The sequence below is a fragment of the Nansenia antarctica genome (assembly GCF_963989245.1).
Source record: "Nansenia antarctica genome assembly, chromosome: 13".
NCBI lineage: Eukaryota > Metazoa > Chordata > Actinopteri > Argentiniformes > Microstomatidae > Nansenia > Nansenia antarctica.
In genome coordinates, this window is record NC_137683.1 from 14,840,718 (window position 1) to 14,861,895 (window position 21,178).

At 46.4% G+C, this 21,178-nt stretch overlaps 1 protein-coding gene across 1 annotated transcript in view; it reads left to right on the forward strand.

Moving 5' to 3' along the window:
• Nucleotides 1-15,999: 15,999 nt before the first annotated feature.
• The window catches only part of svila (supervillin a), a gene marked incomplete at both ends in the record, with an annotated part of 54,117 nt that continues 48,938 nt past the window's right edge, over nt 16,000-21,178 (forward strand). The window contains 2 exons of the mRNA XM_080544009.1: nt 16,000-16,057; nt 20,090-20,153. Of these exons, the coding sequence (XP_080400135.1) occupies nt 16,000-16,057; nt 20,090-20,153 (122 nt within the window). The remainder of the gene's footprint in view (nt 16,058-20,089; nt 20,154-21,178) is intronic.

Consider the following 21,178-nt stretch of genomic DNA (forward strand, 5'->3'; position numbering starts at 1 on the left):
GCAGAGCCCTTAAGACACATTTTAAGCTGAATACCTGAGTGCTACTGTACCTGCCTAACACGTCGTCAGTTTGTTTAAAATGCCTCTCTGGACATTTCTGAAGTCAATTTGATAAGTGGGCTTTTTCTCCACTCTCTGTGTGTCAGTAAACTTTGATAAACTCCTGCCAGTTCATGACTGCCTATCTATGAGAGCACATCTTTTTTTAGCCACTTTCCCATGAGACGCTTTGAGATGTCTATGTCCATCCCCCCCACACTTCTTTATGATTGTGATGAGGTGTGAAAAGGGAATGGGTGAAATGGAGATTTAGACTGGAGCTTTGCCTGTATGAAAGTTAGTGACTGACTGGACCATTGGTCTGCCTGTGACTGAAATTACAGCTGTTCATTGTACTGCACCTGCTCTCTCCTTGTCAGAATACACAGACAGAAATAGAGCTCAACTGCCTCACGTGCACGCACACACGCACACACGCATACACTCACACTCACACTCACACTCACACTCACACTCACACTCACACTCACACTCACACTCACACTCACACTCACACACACACACACACTCACACTCACACTCACACTCACTCACACTCACACTCACACTCTCACTCTCACACACACACACACACACACACACACACACACACACAGGCTTTGCTCCTAAAACCTGGGGTTCAAATGAGATCAAGAGAATGACAGGCTACAACAAGTGGAAGCTGTTCATTAGATTAGATAGGTCTTCGTTGTATGATTTTCAGAGATTTGCTTTACATAGAGAACATGCATTGCGATAGGATGGGAGCCTGCGTAAGCCAGACATAACAAACAGACAAATTCAGGAAGAACAAGACAGAAATGACAGCGTAAGGACTTTACCCCTCCCCTCCCCTCCCTGTAACACAACATAACTGCAGCCTCCCCCTCCCTCATATACTCAATATTGCACTGCTACTTATTACCCTCTCAGCATTGCCATAATGTTATTGTTACCAACTTTCAATGCCCATGATTCCACATTCGCTTGCAGGAATAAGTGGGTCCATCCTCCTTAACACTAGAACAGCCGTGCCTTTTTTACCTACTAGAAGAGCCGCCTCAGGGCTCTTTACAATGCTCAAGCTGCTATTTACACACAACGACCACTAGTTGGCCGCTTGTAAATTAGCCTGCTTCCTACACAGAAAAACTGCAAAATAGCTTCATACTAGCTTATCCTGAGGTGATTTTGAAAATGTAAGGATACTGGGTGGTAGAACGCACATATCTAGGAAAAGTCATGAAAGGACGGTCCTGATCGAGTGCAAAGATATAACATTTTTCTTAACTCACACTCGTGGCTGTTCTAGTGTTAAGGTTAGTGCATGTGGTACAAATGAGTTGACCTGACCAGGTTTGCACAGGGCTTTCCTGGATGGCTGGAGCCCACACTCTGAGTTGAGCACTTGGGAGCGGTCCTGTGCTATTACAACTACCTCTTAGATAATAATAATAACTATAATAACTTGTATTTTTATAGCGCTTTTCCTGCAAACGTTGCAGCTCAAAGTGCTGACATCACCTGTATCTAGACAATACACCCTTCAGTGTGTGTGGGAGGGGGGGTTGTATGTGTGGCACTCATCATTTGATAGGGCTGTTGTATAAATATCTATTTTAGCTGTGATCTAAAAATACTCACCCAGTTAAAAGTGACTTTATAATAGAATAACAGTCTATTTTCCGGTTTGGGTGATGAAAGAAGCGCTTTGATGCCATTCCTGTTTTCACTGCTACTGTTTTACTGCTCTGTAAGCCTCGCATTAGATTTAAACTGTCACCCTCTCCTATCAGCTTTTTGCCTCAGAGAATCACATTAGCTTGCACCATCATCCAATCCCATTTCTTGTAGGTTTAGATGTCAGTGAAGAAGCCAGAGTAAAGGATACATTATTGTCTCTTGGGGTGGACTCTCTGTCTCTCTGTCTCTCTGTCTCTCTGTCTCTCTGTCTCTCTGTCTCTCTGTCTGTGAGTGATACCCAGAGGAACTTACCACAGTCATAAAGCCCAGGGGATCTGATGAGTCAGATCATTAGAGCGTCGGTGTAGAGAAGTGAAGAACACGTCTCCACGATGTCGGACAGCTTTACATTTCTCATGTCGATGTTCATCCCTTCATTTAGCTCGGACACATCTTTGTCAAACAGCATTCCACATTTTAAAATAGAGGTATTGTTTATATGACTCTTACTTGGTTTCACTTTGTTTACAACCCTGTTTGGGCACCCGAAATGATTGTCCATAAAGCTGGTGACGATACGATCCAACCGGTACTTTGTGTAGATAGCTGGTCGTGTCTGACGTTCAGACTAGGCGCTCAGTATCCATGCATTAGGAGCTCTGAGGTCCAAAGTTAAAGTCTCCGGTGACGTCTATCGAACTCAACCGTGTTGTAACGGGATCCTCATCCCTCGACAGAGTCGGTCTGAGACGTTGAGTTAAAACGTTCACCAGTCTGATAGTCAATGACACGCATGGACCTTTGCCAGGCGTCGGGTGGTAAGCCTCAACGCCCATGCTTACACGCCTACACGCCGTATGTTTACTTCTCCTTGACCGTGTAACCCCTGTACAGTATGCTGTGGGCGTCGGTGTTCTGAAGTATTTGTAGTCACCGTTTCTCTTGTTGAGTGCCCTTGTGGGTTTTAGCACCAATACATGTGTACTGTATATGAAAGGTAGAGGGTTGCATCAAAGCTTCTGGCCTAAATATCAACTGTACTATTTTCCCTTTCTTTACTCTCTCTCACTGTATTCCATTTGAAAGTCAATAAACCATTGTGTATGCTGCTCTTAGGTAGATATACTGGTAGGTATACTGTACTACTACACACAGTCCGATCTTTGTAATGCTTGTCTATCGGAGTGATGCATCTGGCTGCATAAGGCTGTGTTGAAAAGCTGAGGTATAACTTAGTGCTGTGTAGCTGAGTCATACTAGTGTATTCTTTTAGGCAGCAGTACTTGCTGCTGTATAACAGGACCTATAGACAGCTGTGGCACATATGTACAGCCAAAGGGGGATGTGCATTATCCTACCAGATTTATACCTCGTTTAAGCCATAACGCAGACCACTGACTCCAATATACAGCATAAACATACACGCACGCAGGAACAAAGGAAAACAAACATTGACACACACACACGCACACACACACACACACACACGCATGCGCACAAGTTGCGTGTTGAGTGTCTCAGGATAGTGCATTTCCTACAGGTGTGGAAAGTGAGCAATGTGTGTGATTTATATCCTCTCTACCCAGAATCCCAAGGGCTCTCCCTCATGTCTGGTAGTACTTATCCACATACTAACAGTAACATCAGCACCATGACCCTGCCTTTTATAAAAGGAAGAAACTCTGACTAGATTATGGAGACATGTTGATTGGGTTTTTTGCTATTTCTGTCATTTGGATGATACATGATGAGATTCTGCTACTTTGTTTTTGAAAGTTCCAGCAGCTGCACAGGGCTTGGAAGATTTGGGGAGACAAAAGAGGAGGAGAGAGAGGATAAGAAAGAGACAGGGGGGAGGACAATTGGGCTGTGTACTGTAGAAGGCTGTGGCTTCTATCGCTGCCAGGTCTTTAGTTGAAGACCTGTTGACAGGTCTGTCTCACAGTGGGCGGTGTGAGAGGTCACTCCACCTTGGCCCAGGACGGAGCTGTGGATTTGGGTAAGCTTCATGTGTTTGGGTTAGTTGTGACTACTTCCTTTCCATGTGTATACCAACATATACTGACAACAAACAGTGGTACTGAAATTAGACTAAAAACTATCCGTGTTCCAAAATAACTTTCTTATGATTGAAGTTCATGAAGTTAATTTGCCTTCTATTGAGTTAAAGGTCAGTACTGCTTGTAATGGATGGTGTGTTAACTGACTCAGATGAGGCGTGGGGGTAAATAGTTCCAAAACGATGGGTCAGAGGTTCATGGAGATATGAAATACGGAGATGTGACTATGACTATGTTCCTTAGGCATCCACCCTAAGAGCCACTCTGAGATTTATCGAGTTCCCAGTCATTTTTATGGGAATTGGTGTTCCCTGTTTTGGCCAACATCTTCTGGTGCTACAGTTGGCTCATCGTACCAAATGGCACAGTCTTGTGAACACCCTCTGGCTTACCTTGTGTCCTGTCGACTGGAAAAGAGAGACGCAAGCTTTCCAGTATGGTCATCATCTCTCCCGCTTTCCCATACACTAAACCAAAACGGAATGACAGCTCTTGGGAAGATGGTCCAAATGGGAAAAGCACCAGGAATTCACTGGCAGATGGAATCTGTAAACTATGCTGGTGCTGTGTGTCCTACCAGATGCTCTGCCAGCATCACACGCCTGGAAAAAATTCCTCTTAAAAAAAAAAAGGACATTTCCATTTCTACCTTTCAATCTGTGTGTGCACCTGGGTGTGTGCATTGCATTCGAACCTGATACTGTAGATGTGTAGGAGTCCTGCCTCTCCAGCTGCACTAGATGTCTCTCTGCTGACATCATCACTCTGCGCCTCCAAGTCAGAGTCTTTGCTGAGCAGCTCGTCCACTGGTTTCCAAGGCCTTATCTTTATGCACTACATATCCTTATGCACTACATATCCTTATGCACTACATATCCTTATGCACTACATATCCTTATGGACTACATATCCTTATGGACTACATATCCTTATGGACTACATATCCTTATGGACTACATATCCTTATATCCTTATGCACTACATATCCTTATGGACTACATATCCTTATGGACTACATATCCTTATGGACTACATATCCTTATGGACTACATATCCTTATGGACTACATATCCTTATGGACTACATATCCTTATGGACTACATATCCTTATATCCTTATTCATCAGAGCAACGCATCCGGGTACTTTCCCCTCACGTAATGTCCACGCCCCTTTTTGGGTGATAGAAGCGGAGAAGTTTGACTGGCGGTCAATGGGAATTTCTGGTCTTTGCTACTTTAATCCGATAAAATAAGAAAACCGTAGTGCTTTTTAGATAATAGGAGCCCAAATCCGATGGCTAGTTAGACAAACTATTATATAGTGTCATTGCCGATCAATGATCGACGTCGTTATATAGAGAAAATTAATGAAATAGGGGTTGATTAATCAGAGCAGTCATGTCATCTCCCTGTCATCTGGGATTTGTAGTTCTTCATTTGATCTAGCCTACTAAGGTACTACTTAGTACCTACTAACCCTTCACCCATAACGGCTATCGACTAGTGAATGAATGAATGAATGAATGAATGAATGGACTTTATTGTCATTGCTACAGTACAGGTACCAAACAACGAAATTTAGGAGGGGTGGCTCCCCTGGTGTTAGGAAAGAGAAAAAAAAAAACTTTTAGAAAAAGAATAAAATCACAAGAAGGTAAGGAGCTGGTTTACATAAATAAAGGCTATGTACACAATCCACTGTACTATACTGCACAGATAGTCAACTAGGGTTGTCATATTGCACAAAAGTATTTTTTCACGTTATTTAAAGTGTCACAGTTTGCAGGCTTGAAATGTACATGTTTGTGCCTCAGCACTAGCTGCCATACAATCCGTCCAGACTGTCCTGGGCCCAGAACTTAGGCCTTTGCTGTGTTCAGGGCCTTGACGGCCCTGTGGTAGAAGCAGTTCTTCAGTCTGTTTGTCTTAGCGGCCGGGGTCCTGTACCTCCTTTTCGAGGGCAGCCTGATAAAGTGTACGTGCCCAGGGTGGGTCAGGTCCCTGGAGATCTTGGAGGCCTTCCTGAGACAGCGTGTGTTGTACAGCTCTTCCAGAGAGGGGAGGGGGGCGCCGGTGATCTTCTGTGCTGTTCTCACGACTCTCTGTAGCGCGTTTCTCTCCGCTGTTGTGCAGCTGTAGAACCAGTTGCAGATGCCGTAGGTGAGGATGCTCTCCACTGCGCCGCGGTAGAAGGCCACCAGTATCTCCTGCTTGTTGTGTTCTTTCCTGAGGCATCTCAGGGTGTATAGCCGCTGTTGTGCCCTCTTGATGGTGCCTTTTGTGTTGTCCTTCCAGGTCAGGTCATCCCGCATGTGATGTCCCAGGAATCGGAGGGTTGAGACTCTCTCCACGCTCTCTCCGTCGATGAGCAGGGGCTGGATCTCGGACTTTTTCCTCCTGAAGTCTACGATGAATTCCTGGGTCTTTGACTTGTTTAGCAGCAGGTTGTTAACCTTGCACAGCTTGCTCAGTTGCTCTACCTCATCCCTGTACGCCGCCTCGTCCCCCCCCGAGATACATCCCACCACGGTGGTGTCGTCTGCAAACTTTACGATGTAGTTGCTGGGGTGGACGGGGGTGAAGTCGTGGGTGTAGAGGTTGTAGAGGATGGGGCTTAGCACGCAGCCCTGGGGGGACCCAGTGCTGAGGCTGAGGGCTGTGGAGGTGTGGGGGCCCACCCGCACCCTCTGGGGGCGGTCGGTCAGGAAGTCCTTGATCCACGCACATATAGAGTGTGATAGACCCAGGTCTAGTAGTTTGGTCACTAGCCTGTCTGGAAGGATGGTGTTGAAGGCGGAGCTGAAGTCCACGAAGAGCAGTCTCGCGTAGCTGTTTCCCCTCTCCAGGTGGGATAGAGTGGCGTGGAGAGTCGTCGCTATGGCGTCCTCTGTGGACCTGTGGGCTCTGTAGGCGAACTGGTATGGATCCAGGTTGGGCGGGAGGCGTGTGAGTATGTGGGCCCGGACTAGTTTCTCGAAGCACTTCATGATGATTGGTGTGAGTGCCACCGGGCGGTAGTCGTTTAGGCAGCTCACCGTGCTTTTCTTCGGGACTGGGATGATAGTTGAGGTTTTCAGGCAGGGTGGGATGGTGGCCTGGGACAGGGACTGGTTAAAGATGTTGGTGAAAACCCCGGCCAGCTGGTCGGCGCAGTCTCTCAGCACCCGTCCCAGGACGCCATCCGGCCCCGAGGCTTTCCTGGGGTCCACCGCCTTCAGTACGCGTCTCACCTCATGCTCTGTGAGGGTGAGGCTGCTGAGAGCTGGAGAGAGTGGTGTTTGTGTTGCGGTTACCTCCGTTCGCCCCTCGTCGAACCGGGCGTAGAAGGTGTTCAGCTTTCCCGCCAGCAGGGGGTCGTCCTCTGCGGCTGTGAGCCTGTTGGCTCTGAAGTTTGTCATCTGCTGAACCCCCTGCCACATCCGCCTGGAGTCGTTGCTCAGGAGGCATTCCTCAATCTTCTCTCTGTGCTCTGCCTTGGCCGCTTTGATGCCGCGCTTTAGGTTGGCCCTGGTGGAGCTGTACAGCGGTGTGCTCTTCCCTGCGAAGAAGGCGTTGTCCCTCTCCTTGATCAGTTTTTGGACCTTCCCAGTCATCCATGGCTTCGTGTTGGGGTAGACCCGGACCCGTTTGTCCACAGTGACTGAGTTGGTGCAGTTCACTATGTGGTTCAGAACCGACGACGTGTACTGTTCCAGGTCCTCATGCTCATATTCCTGCCATAGGGTGTCATTTAGGCAGATCTGCAGTGGAGCGGACCCTTCTGGCCAGGTTCTGACAGTCTTGGTGGTGATGGGAGCACTTTTCCCCATTGTAGTGTATGCAGGAATCAGGAGGATTGACACATGGTCAGACATGCCTAGATGAGCTAGCGGACTAGCCTTGTAAGCACGTTTGATGTTGGTGTATACCTTATCCAGTGTTTTTTCTCCTCTCGTTGCACATTTCACATGCTGATAGAACTTGGGTAGTACTGTGCTACTTAGTGCTACTGTGCATGATATTTATATTGTAATCATGGGAGATAAATGTTCAAAGAAGAAACGAAAGCCAACACTGTTGGGGGGACTAAGGTGAAGACGTTAGGACCACGGCAAATCAACTGAAGAACTACAAATCCCAGATGACAGGGAGATGACATATGACTGCTCTGATGAGTCAACCCCTATTTCATTAATTTTCTCTATATAACGACGTCGATCATTGATCGGCAATGACACTATATAATAGTTTGCCTAACTGGCCATCGGATTTGGGCTCCTAATATCTAAAACGCACTACGGTTTTCTTATTGTATCGGATTAAAGTAGCAAAGACCAGAAATTCCCATTGACCGCCATTCAAACTTCTCCGCTTCTCCGCTTCTATCACCCAAAAAGGGGCGTGGACATTCTGATGACAGGGAAATGACGCGCAATTGCTCTGATGAATGCACTACATATCCTTATGCACTACATATCCTTATGGACTACATATCCTTATACACTACATATCCTTATGGACTACATATCCTTATGGACTACATATCCTTATGCACTACATATCCTTATGGACTACATATCCTTATGGACTACATATCCTTATGCACTACATATCCTTATACACTACATATCCTTATGGACTACATATCCTTATGGACTACATATCCTTATGCACTACATATCCTTATGGACTACATATCCTTATGGACTACATATCCTTATGGACTACATATCCTTATGCACTACATATCCTTATGGACTACATATCCTTATACACTACATATCCTTATGGACTACATATCCTTATGGACTACATATCCTTATGGACTACATATCCTTATGCACTACATATCCTTATGCACTACATATCCTTATGGACTACATATCCTTATGGACTACATATCCTTATGGACTACATATCCTTATGGACTACATATCCTTATGGACTACATATCCTTATGGATTACATATCCTTATGCACTACATATCCTTATGGACTACATATCCTTATGGACTACATATCCTTATGGACTACATATCCTTATGCACTACATATCCAGTGTATCAGAAAACATCAAGGGCCGGTTTCACAGACAAGGCTTAAGCCTAGTCCTGGACTAAATCACACTTTCAATGTAAAATCTCCATTGAAGATTTTTAGCTTTTTAGTTCAGGATTAGGCTTAAGCCTTGTCTGTGAAACTGGCCCTACATGTTACAGTACAAACAGTATGATAATAGCCCAGCAGTCCTATCCTATTAGACCTACAGAAGTGTACACAGGCTAGCCTCTAGGGATCAGATTGTGCTCCCTGAAGAGCATTCCACCTTTAGCCGCTGAGTGGTCCTGCTTAGGTCCACTTTTATCTCTGTTATTTCTGTTGAGCCCGGGTGTGGCCAGAGGGTATGGGTATATGTGGAGGATGGAGCTGGCTGGGGTTATCTTGGTCTACCTATTTGTGGCAGTTGTTACAGTATGTTGGGAGGCAGGCAGGCTCTGGGAAGCAGTGGGGTCGTCTGTATTGAAACTGTTTTGAAAATGTGTACATTTGTGTGTTTAAAAAAAAAATCTAGGACAGTGTGTGTTTGGTGTCTTGACTGTTTCTTGATGGATATCTTATCTGCCACCTTCTGGCCTATAGAGATGACCCATGCCAGACCAGGGGGCCGTTGGAGGCTACTGGGTGACCTCTGTGCTTGTCAGCCAGTCAGCTAACACCTTGCCTTATAGGGTCGCTAGAGGAGGTGTGTGTGTCTGTCTGTCTGTGTGTCTGTCTGTGTGTTTGTTTGTGTGTCTGTATGTCTGTGTGTCTGTGTGTCTGTGTGTTTGTGTGTCTGTGTGTTTGTGTTTGTGTGTGTGTGTGTGTGTGTGTGTGTGTGTGTGTGTCTGTGTGTGTGTGTGTGTGTGTGTCTGTCTGTCTGTCTGTCTGTGTGTCTCTGTGTCTCTGTGTCTCTGTGTCTGTGTGTCTGTGTGTGTGTGTGTGTGTCTGTGTGTGACATGAAGTGAATATTTGTCTGACCTTGTGCAGGCTCCAACTTTCCAGAGGGCCTATGACTGTGCTGAACATGAAAACAGGACAATATTTGGACCTGTGGTGTTGGAAGAAACAGAGCACTCTAGAGATCACACTAGAGTGAGGAGGTCAAAGGTTATGGTTAAGTTATCAGTTTGCTTCAAATTGTCATTTCCATTTCACCATACCTATAAAACACATGAAAAGGTTTGACTCATCTCCCTCCAGCTCCTTGCATGCATGAGCATGAATATCTTTACTTTTCATTCCCTACCCCACATCTTAATTTATGGCTGTGGAGAGCAGGCCTGAGAGCTGTTATGCGTCTGAAGAGACAGCAGGGCCAAACACACTGGACCCTTTCACCGGTTAACTCGCCAGAAAAGGAGTATATCTTTCCTATGGGAAGTTGTAAATCGGAACTTTATTTCTGAGAGAGCCGGTGACCAGGCCCAGAGTTTGAGACAAACCTGCTAAGGTTTTTGATTTCCTCTCAAAAACCTTAGCAGGTTTGTTTTCCAAGCGGTGTAAACATCTTGTATTTCTCCAAGCAGGCCTGGAGAGACTGCCCAGAACTGGGGGTCACCTACAGGGCAACACTGACTGTCTATACCGTATGTAGTATATATATACTGTGTACTCACAACTAAAGATGACCTTCTGTGCTGTAGACTTCTAGGTTGAATTTAGTTTGACTTCAGATGTGTGGCCAATGCTGTGCCATCTGTGTTCACGATTGGTGCGATGTGTGGTGTTAATCATGTCCCTCATTACTGTGTTTTTCACAATCTGCTCGGATTACCGTACCTTGCTGTTGGTGTGTAATGACTTTGAAGGGCTTTTTGGGACATTATGGCTTCTTTGAATTCTGCCAATTAAGAATGTTTTGATTTGTGTAGTTGCCTAAAAAGTTAATTCTCTTGTTGTTTTACCTAAGACTTGGGATGTAGTTCTACTACATTCGGTGACCTTTGGCTTAAATGAGCTGTAAACACTCCTAATGCAGAGCTACACAGTTTTACCGTCTCCATACTGTAGCCCCCGGCATGTAATTAGAGTTCAACACCTCCCCGTTGGTCCACAGGACAGCTTGCCAGACATAGACTAATACTTTGAACTTGACTTGTCTGTCTTTGTCCAATTATTATGTGTGTATCAATGACACTATACTATATTGTAGACTACAGAGGCTACTTGTGCAATCATGTTTCTTCCCCTGACGTCTGGACTGGCCTTCCCATCCTCGGCAGCGATCGTCATATTTAATAATAGTGTGCAGCAGCAACTCATTCCTAGCGCTGATGTCATCCTAGTACCAGGTGAGCCATCGAGGAGAACACTGGCTGTGCTGAACGACTTGGTGCTGATGATTTATAATTAGGACATTCAGCCACAGGTCTGGTATCTCTGATGCCTGATGGGTGATAGTTTTCCATGATAAGGTGGTGGGATCAGAGGGCTGGGAGGTCCTGTGTTCTGTCAGGTCTGCCCTCCAAGCCCCCCCACCACCCCCCCGCCCCCCGCCCCCGTAAGATCCAGCCAAGGAGGACCTACCAGAGCCTCTCCACAGGCTCAACACTGCATTCCTCCACTGACGGAGCCCAGTCCTCACCTCCTCAGAGTGTATGGAGATACATGGATGAATGTTAAGTGTCAGAGGGAGGAGAGTGCTTTAAAGGTCCAACATGGAAGGAGATGTGAGTTCTCATCTGGTTGTGTTGGAGCTCCTGCAGTGCATCCAGGTATTTTGCCCCTTTGCCTCAAGCCCACTCCCCTTTTTAAGGTGAAAAGTCCCCTGACAGTTTGACTGGTGGTGAATTCAAATTGAATAGAAAGAAATAACGAAATAGGGGTTGACTCTCATCTAGGGATTTACACGGCCAAAGTCAAATGAAGAGCTACAAATCCCTGGAGGCACCTTAGTTCTTCACTAGTGGCTGGGTGGATGGGATACTGCACTATAAACCCTCTGCTGACATTACATTTTTCAAAACCCAGGTCAAGCCATTGTGGAGGGTCACCGATAAATCCGATAGACGCTTGTAAGCTGAGCTGACCACTTTTCCACACTCGATTTCACCCAAAAGGGGGTTAGAACGACCACGGCCCCTTTCGGGTGAGATCGAGCTCTGTATAGTGTCGGAAATTGGAAAAGCTAGTGTCACCATGCCTAAAAGCTGCTGCTTAAAATCCCAGTTTACGATGTCTTTACTTCCACAAAGAGCGAAGGACAGTAGAAGAAGAGATCTGTGGCTTCAGGCCAGCCACACAGAGGATGAACATGGTCAACTGTGTGTCTGTGTCAACTTCAGTGCTGAGACCAGCTGGCAGTTATCCAGTGGCAGACAACATTTCAAGGAACTGTCGTTCATGTTCTTCTGTTGCCTTTGGAACTGCCCTACAGTTTTCTTTCGGACTCCCCTCTTTCTTTTCTCTTGGTCTGTGTAGAACGTAATGTCCTCCACCATCTCTGTCTCCACCTTTTTGGTACAGAATGTATTCCAGTCACAGGTTGGTGCCATACTTGGCAGACAGATGCCTCTTACTTAAAAAGGAGTGCCCCCCTCACATAGGAACAACGTTCTCCCAGTCTAGAATAAAATAGAATACAATGACTAGGGCTGGGCAAACGATAAACATTTCTTTTTCGATAATCGCAAGAATTAACGATCAATTATCGATTAATCGATTTTTTTTTCCTTGGGGAAAAAACTTTATTTGTGTTGCTATTGCACACATTCATTCATTCACATCCAAACTAGACACTACAGTCAGATAACAAGCCACAAGGCAGTGAGTAGCCTAAATTGTTTAAGTTAAAAACACATTTTATATTATAAATAAAAATATAGAAAATAAGTAACTCACCATAGGAGCAGTAAAAAAACAGTTACTCACAAATAGTAGGATGACTGAAAACGTTAGTGTCCTTAAGAGCGTCCAGCTTAACTTAAATTTAAACTCCAGCGAGAGACTGTAGGCGGCAGGCCTACTGGTTCTTGTTCAGAAAGATGATCATGTTAACATGTTCAGGGGTGAGAGACGAACGCAATCTGGTGACACGTGGACAAACTAATTTCCATTATTATTATTTAAAAAAAATATAATAATATATATATTAACGATTATCGAGTATTAAATAAATATTTTGTGATCGACCAAGATCCTTATCGATCAATTATCGATCGTCGATCATTGATGCTCACCCCTAACAATGACTTATTTCACCAAATAGGAAGAGCATTTATTTTCTTCTGAAAGAATTGGATATGTGCCATTGTGATTAATACTGTTAATGTTATGCGGTCATCTTCCCCTGCCATGCAATCACAGTGAGATGCTTTAACCTCTCCAGTCCTCTTACCAGCAAACCAACAAAGGTGTTGTGGGATGTATCGGTGACCCTTCACGATGGCTTGACCTGGGTCTGGAAAACTGTCTTGTGGTGCGGTACCACTTCTACCCAGACACTAGTGAAGAACTAATGGGCTTCAAGGGATTTGTAGTTCTTCATTTGACTTGCGTGTAAATCCCTAGATGAGAGTGTTACATTTGTTTTCTTAAGATAGGATAATGAATAAATCTGATCAACGGGCATATATGATGCATTTGCCAATGTGATGAACTGTTAATCAGTATATACCCTGCAAAGTGTATATGTGTGTGTATGTATATAAAATGAAGAGGTTATAGCTAGCTAGCTACGATTCATCATCAGAATAATGAAGCCAAAACTATGCAACTATACATACATACTAAACATAATTCTTCATGGGATTTGGGCTCCTAAAAAGCAATGCTATATTCTTATTTTATGCTATTAAATTGGCAAAGACCTTGGAATTTGAATTTACCGCCAGTCAAACTAAAGGGACTGTCTTCACCTAAAAAGAGGTTGGGGGGCATAGCGCAAAATACCTGAATGTGTTGTTCTCAGAGGTGCCAGAGAGGGTGCTGCTGAAATGAGTTCTAGTCAAGAAACGGAGTGAATGTGAAGTCATTCACTGCAAAGTTGTTCACCCTACTGATTTAGCCATCTGCTTCAGAGAGCATTTAGTCTCTCTGTGTAATTACACCTACGCTAGGCTCATTGAGTACATGCCAACTGTTTTTTAATGAAGAAATAATCCCATTTTGGTTCATCAGGACAGTAGAAGGTCTCATTGAAGATGACGCTTCTAATAGTTTAGCGTGTTGCGTGCATGGCTCATCTTCTGTCCTTACCCCCAGTGTGAATTGGCACGACTGTAGTGTGTTCGCATGCCTAGCCCAGGTGAGCTCACTAGGGAGAAGCGTCCAAACCTGCCATCTCTAATAAATACAGCTCCACAGTCTGCCTTGAAGTTCTCTCATCCTCTCTCCACTCCACTTCACACACACACACACTCACACACACACACACACACACACACACACACACACACACACACACACACACACACACACACACACACAACCTTGCTCTGCAGACAGACAGCTGATGTTATCAAGTCCATGCTTGGCCTGGTGATGATGTTCAACATCAGTGTTTTTCTGAATTTAGGCATAACAGCAGGCTTCACCAATCTGGGATGCATTTAACAGTCTGTGCTAGCGGAGACTGTGTGTATGTGCGCACACGCGTGAGTGTGTTTACCTCATCGTTCCAGGGTAAATCGGCAGGTCTGAACAGGATCACACATTTGCCTCGCATCGGGGTTCTTTCTCTGTTTCTCGCACGCAGACATGAACACTATTTCACTCACCTTCCGCCGTGTGTGTTTGTGTGTGTAGCCTAGCCTGTAGGAGCAGGGTGTGTGTGTGTGTGTGTGTGTGTGTGTGTGTGTGTGTGTGTGTGTGAGTGAGAGAGAGAGAAAAAGAGAGAGAAGCTCAGGTTGTCCATAAATCTAAGTCTCTTTTCCCACAGTGTTTCCTTTTGGCTGCTCTGGGGATGGCCAAAGTATTTAGCATAATGATACAATTACTCAATCTCCCATGGCAGCGCTCGCAGCTGATTTCACATTCTCCTTCTTCCTCCCTCTCCCTCTCTCCCTCCCTCCCTCCCTCCCTCCCTCTCTGTCTCTTGCACGCTCCTTATTTTTGTGTCACCGCCGAGAGATGAGTGGAATTTCTCATCCGTCTGAGACACGCATTTTGTCTTTCTTCTTCTTCTCTTTCTCTCTCTCTCTCTCTCTCTCTCTCTCTCTCTCTCTCTCTCTCTCTCCCTCCCTCTCTCTCTCTCTCTGACGCTCTTGCATCTCTTTAGTGGCCCACTGCTCTGTCACCGAGCCAAGGAAACACAGCGCACTCTCGAGACTTCCTGAGCCTTCCTTTTCTGTCTTTCTTTCTTCCCTCTATCCTCCTCTCTCGCACTTTAGTCTCAGTCTGTTCCGGGGTGGGTGGACACTCCTGTCCAGTCTGTTTAGTGTAGGAACGGGGCCTCACTACTTCTTGACTGTAAGCTGATTAGGAAGGCACTGAGCTTTAGCCCTCAGCCTGTTCACTTGTTAGCGGTTAACGTGGAAGGACAGAGAGAGCTCACAGGAGGGGCAGAGGGAGCTCACAGGAGGGGCAGAGGGAGCTCACAGGAGGGGCAGAGAGAGCTCACAGGAGGGGCAGAGAGAGCTCACAGGAGGGGCAGAGAGAGCTCACAGGAGGGGCAGAGGGAGCTCACAGGAGGGGCAGAGAGAGCTCACAGGAGGCGGCAGAGAGAGCTCACAGGAGGGGGCAGAGAGAGCTCACAGGAGGGGCAGAGGGAGCTCTCAGGAGGGGGCAGAGGGAGCTCTCAGGAGGGGCAGAGGGAGCTCACAGGAGGGGCAGAGGGAGCTCACAGGAGGGGCAGAGCCGTGACCACAGCTTCACTCCTCCACACTGCCCAGAGAGACCGCAGCCACTGACTACTACTACTACTGCTGCTGCTGCTGCTGCACTGAAGGAGAGCAGCTCCCTCTTTCCTCTTCTTTCTCTCTCTCTCTCTCTCCTCTGTCTCTAATGCTACCTGACTCCCTCCCTCCCTCCCTCTGTCTGTCTCTCTCTCTCTCTCCCTCTCTCTATTTTCCCCCTCCTCTCTGCCGAGTGCGAGCCGTCCTGGGGCACTGACTGACTGCGTTTGTGTCTGCATCACCTTGCAGTCAGCTTGCCCTGCCTTTTCGTTCGCACCTCTCTTTCTCTCTCTGTCTATCCCTCTCTTTTTCTTTTTCCTCTCTAATCTGTGTCCCCCCCCTTACCTTCCGGGTCTTTTGCCAAAATGTATCGGAACCCGTGGATCTCGAATTACCTGAGTCATGTCAAGTTCTGCGGCCAAGGTAAGAGAGGCTGGGGTTTGGGGATGGTGCTAGGACCTGGGTTGGGGCTGTAGGGGAGGCTGGCAGGCTGCAGACTGACTCTCTCTCTCGTCACTGCCCCCGATTCCAGCTGTCCTTGCGCTGTAGCCGTAGCCTCCAAGGACGTGCAGCGGAGATAAGGGACTCGCTGACTGCAGGAGGGCGAGAGCTATTTCTGTGCTCTACTTCTTCTTTTTTTCCTCCCAATTGTTAGATGAGTTGTGTTGCTTTTCATGTGGCTTCGTTTACGTACGTTGTGTTTTTTAGATTTGTGTGTGATTGAGTCCACATGCCTGGTGTGTGAATGTGTGAGAGAGAGGGACACTGTTTTTGTGTTTGTTGTTTTTGTGTGTGTGTGTGTGTGTGTGTGTGTGTGTGTGTGTGTGTGTGTGTGTGTGTTTCTGGTTATTTGTCAGAGAGAGTAACTGCATACACATGCATTTGTGTGTGTGTGTGAGTGTGTGTGTGTGTGTGTGTGTGTGTGTGTGTGTGTGTGTGTGTGTGTGTGTGTGTGTGTGTGTGTGTGTGTGTGTGTGCGTGCGTGCGTGCGTGCGTGAGCGACTGCGTGTGTGTGTGTGTGTGACTGCTTGTATGTGTGTGACTGCTTGTCTGTGCGTGTGTGTGTGCGAGTGCGTGTGTGTGTGTGTGTGTTAGCGAGTGTGTGTCCGTGCGTGCGTGTGTGCGTGCGTGTGTGCGTGCGTGCGTGTGTGTGAGCGACTGCGTGTGGTTCTCATTCAGCATCCTTCTCATTCTCTCAGTGGTGTTTCCAGAGTGTGGATGGAGCGTCGGGTCCAGGCTCTGCAGGGTTAACTGGCTGGGAATCCACAACAGGTGTCTCAGTGTTTCTGGTGCCCCAGCACCAGAGTTCCCAGGCTTCCAGCCCAGTACGAGGACAGTCCTGTAGGGCAATGGGTGTTCATCAAGGGTTTGGGTTGTTATGCTAAATTGAACACACATGCTGTGTTAAGACATTCATTCAGCTTTTTTTTCCCCCAGAGTTGAATGCTAACTGATTCTAACTGATTCTAGAATCATCTTCTAACTGATTCTAGAATCATCTTCTAACTGATTCTAGAATCATCTTCTAACTGATTCTAGAATCATCTTCTAACTGATTCTAGAATCATCTTCTAACTGATTCTAGAATCATCTTCTAACTGATTCTAGAATCATCTTCTAACTGATTCTAGAATCATCTAACTGATTCTGATCGAGAGAATGAGCTTTGTTATTGTCTTTTACAATAAGGACATGATTGGCTTATTGCCTCTAAATCCTCTGTTTCTCAAGGAGCAGGTTTTGGTTGGCTCAGACAGTCTCACCTTATCCCCCCCCCCCCCCTCTTCTGAATAGCCCCCCCCCCCACCCTTCATCTGTTCACACCATAAATCTCTCCAGGCCCATGCTTGATGACTCCTTGGTGTCCTGTCGTACACCCTGGGGAGGGTCGGGCTGGGTGGGCGAGGGTGGGTGAGGGGATGTGATGTAATCGATCCTGTTGTTAGGGAGTGACATATTTCCTTTTGGGCTCCCTCTAATCTCGGGTGCTCACGGTAATCCCATTCCCATCTCAATTTGGACATATGCTAACCCCCTCCACAGCCATGTTGGCTTTGTGCGTGTGTGCCGTGCGTGCGTGCGTGCGTGCCGTGCGTGTGTGCCGTGCGTGCGTGCATGTGCGTGCGCAAAAGACCGGAACAGAGTAAGAATCTCAACACATTGTCACGTTTCATTGAAGTTCTAGTCCTTTGTCTTCGAAATATAGCTCCATGAAACTGTCTCAAAGCAAAAGTCATACAAGCCATCCTCTTCTATCTCAGCGTGAAAGCGTAACCTTTCTTGACGTAGAGGGGATTAACGAGGCGCCATTAAATCATGTTACCCCATTGTTTTATTGGCGTGGAGCCTCTTTTATAGCGCCATATACATGCATGTGTGATGGCGTTAAACAATGTCTCATACTTTGGTTTCGTGGCTGTAGCATCCATTTGTGGTCCTGTCAAATTACAACCTGCATCAAAGGCTTTGGGACATCTGTGATCATGGCAGCAGGTATTTTTTTTATGCCTGTGCCTGGAGGGAGTTACGCATCCAGCCGCTCCACCTTTATGAAAGGTCCCTCTAGATAGTGTGCATGCCATTAGCCAAGCAGGCTTTAAAAGTAACACAGGTCTGTCTCTGATCCTCCCTCCGTGCCCTGTAGAGCACACAGCATGTTTCCACATCAACTCCGTACCGTGATGACCTCGAAAGAGCTAAATGTAGCTTTGCACTGCTGTGAGGTAGGCCTACGTGTGCTCACTGGCTAGTTTGAAGCGAGTGGACAGTCCCGGTTAAAGCTAATGTTAGTCGTTCACTGAACAAGATCTACGGCTGGACACTTCTATGAATAAGGCTGGCGAAGGGGGTCGAGTGGTTTTATTATTCCTCTCGTATCCAATGTATCACTGTTGCTTTATCAGCTGGTGAGATGACCGCGATGACATGGGGATGTCTTCTGAGTGGGCTGTGTTTTGGCCCCCCCCAGCTGAAATAATACATAACCAAACCAGTAACAGATCCGGGTGCATGGACGGACGTCTCTACATAATCCCCTCCCTCTTTCTTCTCAAATGATGTTTTCCCAAAGTGGGGGGGGGGGTTTAAGCATCAATCCAAACATCCCTTAATAAGGGCTAACAGAGCTGGAATGGCAGTTTGGGGAGGGGTGTGTCACGTCAAGCACGCCCCTGAGGTGACCTCCTGAAGGGTGGTCTCTATGCCGAGAGCCTTTGGCAAGTGGAAACACATGTCCCCTCCCCTCCCAGTCTGGCCCAGAATCCCTCGCTCACCGCAGTGTGGTTTAGGGGAGGACGGCGTGCCACACGCTTGTGTTTCGATCTCTCTGAAGCTCTGACACATTCCTGAAACGGTGATGTGATACCCAACGCTCTCTTATGGCTCGACTTTAATGATAATGAATCAATGTTTATTTATTTCCAGCCGGGTGTGTTGTACTTGACATTCTGTCCTTGACGTAGCGTAAATAGCCCATTATAATCAGTTTGCTAGCTAGTGGACTACAGACTGATCGATAAAATAGTTTGCCACTGTTTTAACAAGGTTGTTGTGCTGCATTACTGTATAGGCCCACACACACACATTGTTCACTCCCCTCAGTGGCGATTCGGATGTTTTTGTATTAGAGCAGAGTTGCATTGTGTCAATACCGTCGCATTCAGGGTTCTGCTGAGTAACAGTCACAGGCCTGGCTGCCGCTGTCCGAGCAGAGACAACCTTGACGTGTGATCGGACTGTAGAGAATCCGTCTCAGTGAAACACAGTGTACGCTGGAACAACGTGAGCTATGTTCCTCGTCGTGACAAGCCACTTTGGACTGGAGTCAGACTGCAATTTCAATTTACTGAACCTCTGACTGTGTACATGTGCTATGTCCTCTGTCACTGTGTGGTTGGGGATAGGGGATGATGGATGGTGCCAGTGACTAGCTCTCTCTCTCTCTCTCTCCTCCCTCCCTTTCTCTCTCTCTCACTCTCTCTCACTCCCTCCCTTCCTCCATCTCTCTCTCTCTCACTCACTCCCTTCTCTCTCTCTCTCACTCACTCCCCCCCCCCCTCGTAGGTCATCCCAGGCCTCATTTCTGCTCACAGTCACAACCCACAAGCCCTGCTGCACATCTTACACATTATCTCATGATATCCCTTAAGACTGCACAAACCTCTTCTTGTTCCGCGTGATTCGATGAAGCAGGTTTTTGTTTTCCACTTGACTCCCATCATTCATTTATTTCCTCTGCGTATGGCCACTCGGAGATGTCTGCTAAGATATCCCTGGAGATGTTTTCTGGATGGCCGTGATACCGTATGCTCTTCCCCCTCAGCTTGTTTGTTCATTAAGTACTGCAATTAAAGTTGGAATCATTAAAAATAGCCCGTCTCCTCCTCCGCTTTCGCAGTAGATGATCTGGGGGTACGGCCCTGCTCTAAATGTCACCCTCTCTTGTGTTGTCTCTAGGATTCGGTAGCGAAACCCCCATCAAACTTGGGAACTCGAGACTGTTACAGAAAAAGGCTCTAAGGTAAGATGATTTATTTTTTTATCGATCATTCTATGTTTTGTTTATATTTGGGGGGGGGTTGTGCTAAAATCGAAATGTCGCTAATGTTTGCACTGTAGCGACAGTACGACAGTACATTGTGTTTGCAGATGTAGCCTGCCTGTATATACAGTACAGCATTATGTTTGTGTTTCCGCATGTGTTCATCACGTTTCCCCCCCCAGTGTGGGCGGGTGGTTGATGTGCGTCAGGTTGGGAAAGTGTCCAGGGGGAGTGAGAGAGTGAAACATAAGGCCACTGAGGGGAGGGCACCGACCACAGCATTAGTGTGATTGCTCTCTGTGTCAAAAGTGTTGGCTAGGTGTCAAATACTGCAGCCTCCATCCATGACTCTGCAGACAGCACCATCCAGTTCTAATAGGACCACATGGAGTCTCATTGACAATGACACTAGGAATGAGTCTGCGCTATACAGTATCTGTGAGATACTGGGTTTGACATCGATGACAGAAAAAATGGAGCCATCAACCTAGATGATACTGTAGATGTCTTGTTTCAGTTGCTGTTGACTGTAAATGATACGATCCTGAGGAAGGGGTGGGTTCTGTTCAGAGTTCGGTGGTAGGCTAGTTGTTAAAACCCGAAGGATGTTTTTGTTTCAAACTGTCCCTTCACAGAAAACATCATATCATTAACTTATTTGCTGTAATACAATCCACCTCAAACAACCTCAGAATTTTTCCACAGATATTATCTTCCTAAGATAATGATTTTTCTGGTTTTGCTATAACAGGGTCAGTTTGATGTCGGTGGTATGTTTGTGTTTTAAGCCTTCTTAAGCCTTGCTACATTGTGTCTGGTGTGTGGAACTGTGTGAGGTTTGAATGTTTAGATATTTAATCACTTGGTGTGTGAATGTGTGTGTGAATGGGTGAATGAGAGGCCGTTGTAAAGCGCTTTGGCGCAGCAAAAAAGGCGCTATATAAGTGCAGTCCATTTACCATTTACTTGTTTTAGCAGCTAATCTCACTAGGCCCAAATGTATT